The 12,928-nt window shown below is 36.2% G+C and overlaps 1 protein-coding gene across 5 annotated transcripts in view; it reads right to left on the bottom strand.

Annotated features, from left to right (window-relative positions):
- Window positions 1–1,379: 1,379 nt before the first annotated feature.
- Window positions 1,380–12,928, bottom strand: part of LOC122824207 (nuclear receptor-binding protein 2-like) — a 46,654-nt gene continuing 35,105 nt past the window's right edge. For 4 of the 5 annotated variants that reach the window (XM_044104523.1, XM_044104520.1, XM_044104521.1 and 1 more), the window contains 17 exons: window positions 9,982–10,104; window positions 9,344–9,445; window positions 9,157–9,246; window positions 8,802–8,842; window positions 8,623–8,717; window positions 8,508–8,531; window positions 8,345–8,431; window positions 7,236–7,291; window positions 7,054–7,149; window positions 5,935–6,067; window positions 5,677–5,779; window positions 5,529–5,579; window positions 5,309–5,444; window positions 5,104–5,178; window positions 4,916–4,979; window positions 4,702–4,757; window positions 1,380–3,579 (listed from right to left, as the gene is read on the bottom strand). In XM_044104523.1, coding sequence (XP_043960458.1) covers window positions 3,493–3,579; window positions 4,702–4,757; window positions 4,916–4,979; window positions 5,104–5,178; window positions 5,309–5,444; window positions 5,529–5,579; window positions 5,677–5,779; window positions 5,935–6,067; window positions 7,054–7,149; window positions 7,236–7,291; window positions 8,345–8,431; window positions 8,508–8,531; window positions 8,623–8,717; window positions 8,802–8,842; window positions 9,157–9,246; window positions 9,344–9,445; window positions 9,982–10,059 — 1,374 coding nt within the window. In that variant the 5' untranslated portion in view covers window positions 10,060–10,104 and the 3' untranslated portion in view covers window positions 1,380–3,492. The remainder of the gene's footprint in view (window positions 3,580–4,701; window positions 4,758–4,915; window positions 4,980–5,103; window positions 5,179–5,308; window positions 5,445–5,528; window positions 5,580–5,676; window positions 5,780–5,934; window positions 6,068–7,053; window positions 7,150–7,235; window positions 7,292–8,344; window positions 8,432–8,507; window positions 8,532–8,622; window positions 8,718–8,801; window positions 8,843–9,156; window positions 9,247–9,343; window positions 9,446–9,981; window positions 10,105–12,928) is intronic. The other variant, XM_044104522.1, reaches the window with a different exon arrangement.

The following is a 12,928-nucleotide window of genomic DNA, read 5'->3' as shown; positions in this document are numbered from 1 at the left end:
TTTATTGCTGTTGATGGATTTCAGGCCACTCTTCTTTGCTTTGTTTAAATGTTAATTGTGTGGCTTTGTGTATTTGGCTATGCAAAAAAGGAACCTTTTTTGTCTTATTTGCTTATATTAGATAATGTAATTCATCCATTTAATTTAATTATTTAATTAATTATAACTGGTTATTTCATTACATGTCATTTTTAATGCAGGGTAAGAAATGTCATGTGTGATAGCTGTCATGTAATTAATGTGGATTTTACATAAAACTCAAAGTAGGATTTAATGTATCAATACTAGCAGATTAAAAAGCAATACTTTCTGAGGAAAGAAAATATATATATCGTAGAATTTCTGAAATTACACAGCAATATTTTTGATATAAATGAAATTACAATAAATGACTTGTCTTACTGTCAAAGAGTGAGTTTCTGATTCAAGGTTATTGATATGGTTTACCTCATCGGCACTTGTTACAAAGGCGGGCATCTTCAGAGCAGCTACTGTTTGTAGCTATTTTTTAAATCATTTCAATTTGAACATTCACTTATGGTCTAGTTTTAGTGGGATTTCTCAATTTTGCCTTTGAGGTAAAAAAAATCTCAAATCTTCAGCTTTTCTTATTTTTTTAATCAAATCATTACACCATTTCGTTATTGTATATCCGCTATAATTTGTTTCTGGTTGTTTTCCTTTTTGTGATTATTCTATTTTTATTTTTGAGGAAGTGATTCTTACTTTCTTTTCTTTTTTTGCTTGTATGGTACAAGTAAAAAAAATTAAGCGTACAGGGCCTAGACAGGGATACCAGAAAAAAAATAATAATTTTTTTCTGTCATTATACTTTCCATCAGTTTGGATGCATGTAGCTATATCACTTTTGAACAGCTAGCTGCTTTAACAATGACCTTTTGTGATTTACCCTAATTGTAGTGTTTAAATGAACACTGCTGGTTAACTGCCAAGTTAGCAAAATTGTGTAGACCAAATCATTTCTGGGTTAGAAATCCTGTTTTTACATGGCTTTATCTCACATTCTACTTTTCTAGGAAACTAAATTTAAGTTTTATAACCATCAAAATTAACAGAAATAAAAACTTGAAGTACATCACTAGTATACATAATAACTCTGAGTTAAATTTTCTGAATTAAATTTATGAAATAAAACACCTTTTATGATTATTTACATTGATATACCTACAACTGTCATTTTATAAGTGAGTATTCCTACCTCTAGAATAACTGTATTGACTTACATTTATTTTGGTAACTGTACTTCTCACTTAAAGACTAATTCAGACCATACTGCTAAATATGCAGTAACCTCTGAACCAAAAAAGGGGGATCCACCACACTAAAACACAAACACACAAAATAAAGACTACACAACGTTTTTTTTTTGTTTTTTTTTTGTATTTTAATCATAGATGCTACAATATTCAACAAAGGTTTAACACATCCAAAGGCAATATTCATTCAACAGTCACAGAGAAAAAAAGTCATCTGACATAAAATAAGACTGATATGCATGTCTTTTTATATTCTCATACAGTCTGAACATTCATTTACTTGGTCAGCTCTCCTCTGGACCTCAACTGTGACGGACAAAAAAAAGGCAAAATGCAAAGTTTCGAATGGTTGTAAGTTATTAAGACATGCAGTTTACTAGAACAAAGGAGAGCCACACTGGCACTGCATTGTGTTGGGTTTAATTAAGAGGTTGTTTAATGCAACTCCCCTTACATAGCCACAACCAAGTATGTACAATCCAACTGTCTGGGAGAATTCAGGGTTCCTGTCTTTACAGAAACATTGATATAATTAGACCATAGTAAGTACTGTTAGCAATGACTGTACAGCAGCATAATTGTTATGAATCTGCAAGCTTACAACCTCCCTACACCCTGCGCACATGTAAAAAGATGGAGCAAATTTAAATGAATCTGATAAATATTGATAAGAAAGATAGAAGACAAAGTAAGTAGGTAAGGAAGGAAGGAAGAAAGGAAGGAAGGTGGGATAGATGGATAGATGGATGGATGGATGGATGGATGAATGAAACGATGGCTGCAGAGAAGGAAGGACAGATGGGAGAGTTGCTTGGAATGAACTAAGAATGGGGGGAAGGAAGGAAAGGAAGAAGGAAGGAAGGGAGGAAGGAAGGAACTTCAATTTGACTTTGAAGGAACCTTAAAGTAATCAGAAATAAATCCTAGCAGACTCTGTGTAAACCTGCTTGAGTTTAAAAAAACAAAAACAAAAACAAATCAGCTTGAGTTCAGAGAGCCATGATTATATTATCTTATTGCATTTAGCTACATTCTTACTCAAAACACCACAGATTATAAAGCACAGATATAGCAAATAAAACTTAGTTCAATTTCTAAGAAGTGGGTAGAATTTGCCTTTCAATGATCTCAAATATATTTACAAAACAATTTTAATATAATGACTATAGAGCAGAGAAACTGATCAACAATATGCCAACTTTTTCTTGTAAATGTTTACGCCCAACACTCCTGTAATGTAAGACTTGCTGCAGCTGAGAGCAAAATGATCCCATCTTTAAGTCCAATAATTACCTTAGGTACCAAATTTCTTTTCATTTTCAGACAAGTTGACTTTATAAATTCCAAATAAAGAGACGTAAACCTGTTTAGAAGAAACAGACCAACCATGAATGATTATTTTCCCCAAATTTGCAAAGTTGGGTATGATGCCATTTCATTGCCACATCAGGCACTTTGCAAGTCTTTGGCTTCCAGAACACGTTCACAGGGAAAACCTTTAAGAAAACGCTAAAAAAGGCGTCCTCTCATAGCTTGACATATAGATGCATTAAGACAAGGCATGTTAAGCTGTGGGAGAACTGGCCTTTAATGCTAAGAGTGCAAGAAAGGGAGGTAAAATCAAGTAAGGAAGAAGAATCTGTGCAATGTTTCTATGGTTCACAGTTACGGAGTAGAAATAAATAACTGGATGAGTATTAACAGTGCATGTAGGGTGGAATATTAAATTCCTGAAAATTGTGATGGCTGAAGGCTTGAGAGGGACGGAGGCTTTAGAAAATCACTTGTTTCTGTTTGTGAGTCAATAAAAATGGGCACTGACGTGCAAAAGGAGGCTTGGAACAGTACAATGTCTTTCTCAAATGTCACATTACAGAAAACTGAATGTGTAAGGCATGGTAGCCCTTTTAGGCAGGGACCCTGTAGATCTGCCACTGCTCTGTGGGGAAGGTGGACTCGGCTTTGAAGCATTTCCAGTCCTCCAACCAGAAACGCCTTCGGTTTCACTCTCGCTGCTGTCGTTTTCCTTCCAACTAACTGGGATAATTTATGGACTTTCAAAGCGTTTCAGCGTTCACCCTCTGTCCTGTTTAGCGTCCTGGACAATGTCTTCCACAGTTGTCTGTCTGCTTCCCTCTTTCTCCACCCGTGTGATCAACATCCCCCTGAGGGGGGACTTACTCCATCAGTCCCAGCTGCTGTCGCGACACCGCTGTCACTGGTTGCTCCCAGCGGCCAGCGCGCAGACCCGGTGTCGACTGATGGAGTCCTCCAGGAATGCAGCTACCTTCTCACTGTCCTCCTGCAGGTAAGCATACATGAATATGAGACTTTAATCAATTAAACCAACTTCTGTAATAAAAAACAAGCAGCCTGATGTGTTTACGTTTTCGATGTTTAAAGGTAACCTATTTTGCTTCCTTGAACAGATTAGGATTACATTACATTTTGAACAAAATCATTCTTATATAATGATAATTCAGTCTGCCTATTTTAAGCACCTTTATTTATGAGCTGTTTCAGGACCTCCTGTCACTTTAAATCCAAAAAAAGCTGCTGCTGGCCATGCCCCCAACTCAGCACTTACACTCACAGTTAGAAATGGCTGCTAACAGATGCACAATTATACAACCGTACATCTTTGAAAAGCAGAAGGAGAGCCTCCTGCACAACCAATAAGAATGGAGCAAGTGGTTTCTGTATGGTAAGTCAACAACAAACTTGTCTCTTCCAGCAGCCATTGTAGAACACTTGAACCACCTGACCAAACATGCTGAAGCTGAACTTCAGTTGCTATGTCACAGGCTGGACTCACCTGGGGTTGCTAGGTAAAATTACACTGCGCACAAATTGTAACTCAACAACCTGGAGGTTTTCGAAATGGCTGATTTTTACACACCAAAAAGTATAAATCAATCAATCAATCAAATTTTACTTGGATAGCACATTTCAGCAGCAAGGCATTTCAAAGTGCTTTACATCATAACAAACACAGAAACACAATGCAACATAGAATCAACAATCAAAACATGACATTAAGTCAAGTTCCATCAATAAATTTGTAATTGATTACGTTTCAAATACAATCCTAAACAGGTGGGTTTGTAGTCGAGTTTGCATCCATAAAACATTGATGAAGGCTAATTGAAAGTTAACACCAGAACATGATGGTTTTTCCACATAGGTCCAGGTTGGTTGGCATAGATTTTTCCTAATAACTGAACTCATAATTTGAAAACATCTTTGTATATTCTTACTCAGCCTATATTTTTCTGGAAATTAGTTTGATGAGCTAAAACATCAGAGTGACAAAAAACAAAACAAAAACAGAACAAATCTGTATGACTGAACCATTTTTTCAACTACAATCTAAAGTAAAATGCATATCGTTATAAAACAAATGCAATAAAAACTTTCCATTTACCTCGTTTATGAAGGCATAGTGGACGAGTTCACTGGCGAGGTCTTTTGGAGTGTCCGCTGAAAGTTTCATAGGTAATATTTCAGCAAAATGAGAATCCAAACTGCATGCAGTTCTGTAAATAAGTCTTCAATAATTTCTCATACTTTAAATCCAATGAGCCTGACGGTTTCACAGTCTAATACGGTGTCTAATATAAAAACACTTTTAAACGTACTTGGAAAGATGTCACAGCTTAGCTGCCGATGAAGTTTGTCATCCATCTTCAGAAACAATGAGAGCTGAGAAAAAGATAATCTACATTAAACTGAGAAGCTCAGATTAACCCATTTGAGAGAAAAAAGTATAGCCAATATGTTTCATCATTGAGGAGCTCAACTGAGATGTACAGAATGAGCAAAGTACCTGTAGTACTGTGTGACTCACATGAGTTTTGGTCCCTTCTTCATTTGATTCCAAATTACAGTGCATCTGAATAACCTGCAAAAGCAGCATACATTGTCACAAAGTGTTAAAGTGTTTTTGGTAATAACAGATATGAACAGTCTTCTAGTTTTACAACAACATATTTTTTTTGAAGCTCTATTATCCATAATTTGAAAGTTCTTACCTTCCTCGTTTCTGTCTCCTGGGGTTCAGGAGTCGGTGTTTTCACCGTCTCAACCTGCTCCTGAGACAAGGACAGAGCTCGAGGGACGGGGTGAGGCCGAGATGTGGCAAAGTTCATTAAGGGGTAAATCCCATTCCTGTTGAGAGGAAATGATGTCACGCTAAAATAACAGATGAAACAGCTGATGCAAAACAGATCTTAGACTGAACTCTCCACTAACTTGACATCCTCCAGAAACTTGTCAAGCTCTAAAGGGGAAACATGGGAATACCTTGAAGGGACAGAGGAGAAGCATGGTGAGTGTTCAGCTTCACCTGTCAGATGACGTTCAAGAATAGCTAAAAATACAAGAAGTTTTTTATTTGTACTTGAGCTGAACTCCGGGTCTGTCATCATGTCTAATCTCTGCCATGACAGCGTTGGGGTCAAATGACTTTGTTTTCTCCTCCACACAGTTCTCAGGAAGCAAATCTACAGATAAGAGAAAAAAAAACAAAAAAAAAACAACTCATAACCTTCAGGACCAAAAAGGCCTTGCTCTGTCAGGATCAATATTAAAAAGAGCAGATGGATGTTTTGGAAACGGGAATCTTGACAGCTGGTTATCCAGAGGTGTTAAAACTCACACTGGTTGTTGATGAGGCAGTGGGCGGCGAGCAGTTTGAGGGAGTGGACTTCGAACAGGACTCTGTGGAACAGAAGGTCGTGAGCTGTGGGACGGAGGTTGGCGTCGTGACGCAAACACGACTGCGTGAACTCCTGCAGAGAGCCAGAAGACACACAATTGAAATTTATGGCCCAAAGCTGCGAAGCACTTATTGGAATGCAACTCTTATATTGCATGTACAATAAAATATGAAAACCATGAAAGAAAAAATACAAACCAAACAGGAAATCATAATTATGGAATATAAAGTCCTAATTATGAGTTACAAAGTCATGATTATGAGATAAGCCTCCTTAGAGAAACCGCATTATCATAGTTATCTAAATTGATGAGTTATAACAACATGTAATTTTCCTTTGGGATTAATAAAGTACTTTGAATTTGAATTTATGACTTTGAAAGTCAAAATTCTGACTTTATATCTCATAATTAGGATTTTGTATCTTATAACTGACTTTGAATCTAATTATTAAGACTTTGAAAGTTGGGATTCTGACTTTATAACTGATAATTACAACTTTAATAAGGTATTTTTGTATTTGAATTCCTTTAAAGGTCAAAATTATGACATTGAATCTCACAGTTAAGACTTTTATTTTCACAATTACAACTTAAAAACATGTAACTTTGACTTTGTTTTTATTTTTTCTTTGGGTTTTCATAGTAAAAGGTTGTGCTATGATGCAAGGCTTTTGAGATAAAAAGCAATGATGGGGTGATAAATTATTTTAAAATTTTCAAATGTTAATTCAACATGAACCATTTAAAAAAAGTATATTTGTAGTGTTTTGTACACACCTTCATGGCAATACATTGCTGAAGCAACTTTTGATTCAATTTCACCAGTTGGTTAGAGGTTTTTGTATTTTGCATTTTTACCCCAAATTGACTTTCCCTTCAATGAATCAGTAGAAAATGATTTATAATGGATTTGATTGTTTTATCTCAAAATCTTAATAGGACTGTATACATCTGATACCCACTGCATGACTGGGTATGCTGTGTTATTGTATGCCTCTTTTTTATCCTTGCTCCTTTGCATTGATGCTGTATATTTAGGCCTTGCACTGAAACTCACTCTCATGAGAGGGTCTTCCAGAGATTGACCTGCATTTACAATGGCCTCCTTGGATACAGCAGAATCTCCATTGGCTTGAATTTCCAGTACTGCCATCTAGTGGCACCAAAAAAAAAAGAAAGAAAGTTAAATCAACTAGCAGAGAGAGATAAACAGCAAACAATTCAGTTTTTAAGTCTCACCTCTAGGGCGCAAATGCCAAAGGAGAAAATGTCTATGGAGTAGTCATCCTCACCAGCTGAAAGATTTGAATAACAAATAGAATAAAAACAGAAAAAATGTTATGTACCAAGAACACAGTTGTATTTTTTTCAATCTGCATGTCATAAAATATCATTTTCTCCTTAACGGGTTTATAATCTAAACAATAACATGTGATATGTTACACTTAGAAAGTACTGGGCAAAAATTAAGCCGAAATTAAAGAAGTTGTGTGCCGAACATATGCACACAACTAGCAATAACACTGGTCAACAGCCAAAGTATTGTCTGGGGTTTTTCAACTGTTTTAGGGTAGCTTCAGGTCAAATTTCTGAACTATAAATGCAACATGAGCATCAAAATGCACGACTTGTTCTAAAATACGAATCGGTTTCCTGAGAATCTGGGATCAATGAGTGATGAGCAGGAGGAGAGACTCCATCAGGACAGAAAAGAGATGGAGAATTTTGGACAATGAAGACGTAATGTACAATTTACTTGTACGTACCCTTATCTGTGTTTATTACGCAATCCACAGAAATCCAAGTTTGTGACAATTAATTAATACACTCTGTTAGAAAACTTTTTTTTTTACCTAAAAAAATGGATGAGAAATATTAATGGAAATGAACTGATAATGTCACAAAAATTTAATCGATTTAGTCAGAAGACCGGATTTATCTAAATTAAATTAAAATAAAAACCTGTCCTGATTGAGATAGATGGATGTTATTTTTGCAAAACAGTTCTAATTCAGTTGAGAAAACATAGTCAACTTCCAAAAAAACAATTTTTGTAACCTAGTCCTAGTAATCACTCTCTGCATGATGTTGTTGGTTGGGATGGATGGATCAATGTTGGACAAATGGACAGATGGATGAATGGATGGGTGGATGAGACAATTATGTTTAAAAAACAATCTTCTCAAACTCCCATATTTCTCCAGAACTTAACGATGTCAATTGACGCTAAAATTGGCAATCATGAAATGTTGCCAATTTTAACAGTAAAATGATGTTGATAAACCGAGACAATCTGAGAGAAATCAAAACATTGAAACGTAAATGTAAGGATTACTCAGCAGACTCACCTCCATATTCAGGAGCAAAAAAATGGAGATTCCTCTGCTCATCCCGGTGTTGCCTTCCTTTGCTGTGAACGCTGGCGTCTGGGAACACTGATAGAAAAACCTTGTCAGTGTTTAGATAACATACCGATGGACTATTAACTATTAAAACACCTGCACATCTTACCATTAACAAACAGCCGGTGCCACACTGTGGAAATAAAAGTCAAGCATGTTTATTGTGCTTTGTGAAGTGAAATAATCTGGTTACAGTATCAGAAGAAGTCCAGCTGAGAGCAGACCTGAGCCAATCTTGATGAGCCCGTTGTGCTGGATGAAGATTGTGTCACAGGTTAGGTTGCCATGGATTATCGGTGGGTCACAGGAGTGCAGATAACTGACAGAAAACATACATTAATGTAAAAGGAGTTCAAACAAACATCCATCATGTTAATTTTCTTTACAGGAAATTTGTCAGTACTTGAGTGCCGACAGAATCTGGGTACACCATCTCTTCCAGGCCTGAAAGAAAAACTTTCATTTCAGATTTGAATTTGCTACATAAAAAAAAAAAGAAAAAAGAAGAAGGTCTATTATATAATTTTGCGATAAAGAACGCTTGAGGGGCATTCAGTGAGGCAAAGAAGAAGAAATAGTTCCTGGATAAATTGCTAAGCCATAATAATACCCAGAAAGATTTACATTTGAGAAGAGTAAGCCAAAACGGTGTAAAATCCATATTTCCTAAAGTCATTCTTTAGGAAATATGGATCTGCAGTTCCCTAAATCACCTCAAGTCTACAACTGAATATGTGATCAAGAGTGACAATCCTGACCTTCACATTCATGGTTTTGTGGTTCTTTTTTGTCTTCTTCAGGAACTGCTTGAGGCTCCCTGAAGACATGTATTCAGTGATAAAAATGACCTGCAGACCACACATGGAAAGGGAAAAACACATTGGCTGAAAATACTGTGTTTAATAAAAGGTAGTGACAAAATAAGAAAAGCAATACAGTTCTCACCCGAGCCTGGGTCTCTTTCATGTCCAGCCAGTACTTGTGGAACTTAACAATGTTGGGGTGTTCGACCTGCATCAAGTTCTCAAACATCTCTTTGATTTTTTCCTGAATAAGTAAAAAAAATATTTAAAATATTTTTAAAATAATCCCACTTTTATATGAATTTATACATGTTGTGAAGGTGCTTCTTGTGTTGTCTTGTTACAGACAGATTGCTTGAAAAGTTAAATCATAGCAGCTTTGGAATCTGATAAGCAAAGCCAGCATGACAGTTCATTATCTATAATGACCAGCAGGGGGCGATTGTTACGGTCGCAAACGTAATCGGATTATTTAGTTTCATTAATGAGTATCAACAAAAACGTGAGCTGGACATAAATTATAAAACATGATTCCTACCTTTCATAAATATAGAAAACTCAGATGAGATTATTTTCTTGTTCTCTCTGTGCATGCAAGCAAGAGCTAAAAGCTAAAAATGTCGGTAAAAGAAGTGTAAAAAGGAACATGAATTAATTTCATAATGGGTTACTAACTTTTTAAACCGATGGGTTTTTGAGCAACTGAATGACAATAAATGTGAGAAATTAATGTGTTTTCTAACAGAGTGAACCTGGAGTGTGTTAAGTGTATTACGGTACCTCTTGTGCTTTGAAGACCTTTTTGTCTGAGAAGAGAACTTCGTTCCACACCACCTCGACGCCTTCCTCTGTGTCCATGGCCAGAGAAGCACTTTCCACGCCAGGGACATTTCCTTGACTGACCTGTAGAGGGCAGATGGAAAAAGACAAGGCTGTTACCACAATCCTAGCATAAATGTAGCATTTAGCCAAATGCTAGCCAGAATGTAGCATTTAGTACTTTAATACTGGTATAAAATGTAGCATTACCTTGTTGCTACATTTCAAGTTAATGCTACATTACATTAATCTTAATGCAATGTAAGATACATTACATTAATCTTAATGTAATGTAAGGTACATTACATTAATCTTAATGTAATGTAAGGTACACTACATTAATCTTAATGTAATGTAAGGTACATTACATTAATCTTAATGTAATGTAAGGTTGATTAATCAATTGGTTGATTGGTTAATCAATCAATGATTGATTAACAAATGTTAATCATTTTGTTAATGATTGTTAACAAATCAATCATTTGTTAATCAATCACAAATGATTGATTAACGCATCAATCATTTGTGATTGATACGTTAAAATGCATCAATCATAAAAATCATTTAACACAATACACAACATTTAGCCTGGTGCTAGCATGAATATATGCATTGGACACAATAATATGAAGCAAATAGCTTGATGCTACATGCTTTGGATCATGTAGCACAATATACAATGTTAAGTACAATGCTAGCATGAAAAGCACCAATTAGCATAATGCTACCATGATATACTGGAATTGCAATTAGATTACTTTACAATTTATGAAACATTTTTGTTTAGGTGTAGCAAGATCCTTCACATATGAAGCAAGGGTAGCATTCAGCTGATATTATTCGAAGATAAGTTAAAACAAAACTTCAAGATATATAATCACCACATAGCTGGACTTTTCTGCTTCTGCAACATCCAATTTCTGACCATTAAATTGCAATCCAAGTGAGATACCACAATGTTAAGGAAGTGAATACAGGCAAGTGTCAAGTTGAAAGTTAATTTTTAATTTTGTTTTGTGAAAAAATAAGAGAGGACAAATAAGAGAGCTTTAAATTAAACCAAGCTAACCTCATAATATCAGCTAAAAGCTCGATGCAGTACATTCACAGGATTAATCACTGCCAGCTCCATTAATAAAGAGTTCAATGAGGACAGTTCATTACTCAATTTTTTCATCCATTAATGCCCGTGTATGCTTCAGTGTTGAGAGATAGGAGATATCAAATGCCACCAGTCAGCCATATCGTGATGAACAGTGACCGGTAAAGAGATGAGCAGCAGCTTTTGTAAAGAAGGTAGAGACGGATTACCAGGCGGCCGTCACACAGGGAGAAGTGAGGGGATTGTGGACGGAGGATTTAAAGAGACAAGAACAAGCCACAAGATGGTGGAGGTGGCGCTAAAGTACCAACAACTGCAAAGAAACAAACGAAGCTGACAGAAGTGTAGAATGAAGAGGCTGTGACTGTAATCTGGAAATTCCACAGCTCGATCACTGCAAGAGGCACCGCAGCAGCAAAAAGCTAAAAAAAGACTCGTCACAGGAAATACCTGTCTCAGCTGCGTAATCTGCTGCTATATTAAAGCAGCAGTGGTGGTGCATTAAATCGAGAAGCTGCACTGGGTTTGGAGTCCAGTCCAATAACGCAAGACCCACAGCTCCTACTAATCCTGCACCTTACGCCTGCGGCACTAATCAGTTTCTGCTTAAAGGATAAGAAGGAATCAATTTCTCAGGATCCATTTAACTACATTTATCTACTACTAAGTGAAGTAGTAGATAAAGTTTGAACAATGACTGTACAGAAATACATATTTTCCCCCTCTCTATCTGTCATTTAATTAAATATTTCTTGTTTAAAGCCAGATACAATTACCAACATTATTTATATTTGCTAAAATATTGCCAGAATGTTGAGAAAGACAAGAAATGTATGGGCAGGTAATAGTAAAAAAAGAATAGCAGAATATGCAAACAGACATGCGATTTTATAATCATACATCTTTGAAATGCATTAGTTGGGCCTCCTGCACAACAAAGAAGAGTGTAACAGGTGGTTCCAGAATGGTAGGTCAACCACAAAACACTTCTTCAGCAGCCATTGTGCATACAATGATAAAACCGGAGGATCAAACATGCTGAAGGTTTGATTGGGTTGCTAGGAGGTTTTTGAAACTGCTCATTTTCCAGTCACCAAAAAACATTAACTTTTTGCTTCCAAACAATTGGACTTTTTTTTAGAAACAGTTGAGACCCAAATGCTTCTAATTCTTTATTTAAATTTCTTTAATAAGCAGCAAAATAAAAGTTTTCTCCATCCGTGTGGTGCTAATAGTCTCATTCATTCATGTTGAGAAAACTTTTTCGTCCAAACAACTGCCAGTCACTGGATACCTTCTCTATTTTTAGGGCCGTTGAGAGACAACCGAGTGAAAATCTTAGTTTTGGAAACATTCAGACCAGCCCAACTGACTCTACCAACCATGCCATGTTCAAAAGGTTCTGATGCTTAAATGCTTTCTGTAGATTTCCAGAGTAGTTGAAAATGACCAAACACATAATGTCTTCTGTTATTATTATCTCACCTGTTATCTGAAAATATCAGGTGGGCGGTTCTGAAAAGACGTAAACAGACGCAGAGCTTAAAGACGGTGCAGAAATTCATAAACCCAGTTGTTATTTGGGCTGGACCCTTTATTTAAATCACTGTAATTAAATCAGAGCTATACTTCTGCAACACTTTGTGGCATTATAGCTTCAGTTTGTGGAGTCTTAAGCAACCAGACAGGGAAAATTATTCTGAGAAAAGGTGGTCACATCAAACACAGCTGGGAAAATACAGACTTTTTTATAATGACTACGGGTTGTTTGTTGTACAGTGCAGCTGTAGACTCTCTGCAGGGTCT

This window comes from Gambusia affinis, linkage group LG21 (genome assembly GCF_019740435.1).
Source record: "Gambusia affinis linkage group LG21, SWU_Gaff_1.0, whole genome shotgun sequence".
Lineage (NCBI taxonomy): Eukaryota > Metazoa > Chordata > Actinopteri > Cyprinodontiformes > Poeciliidae > Gambusia > Gambusia affinis.
The sequence above is the reverse complement of the archived record's forward strand: the minus strand, read 5'-3'. Positions and strand labels throughout refer to the sequence as shown.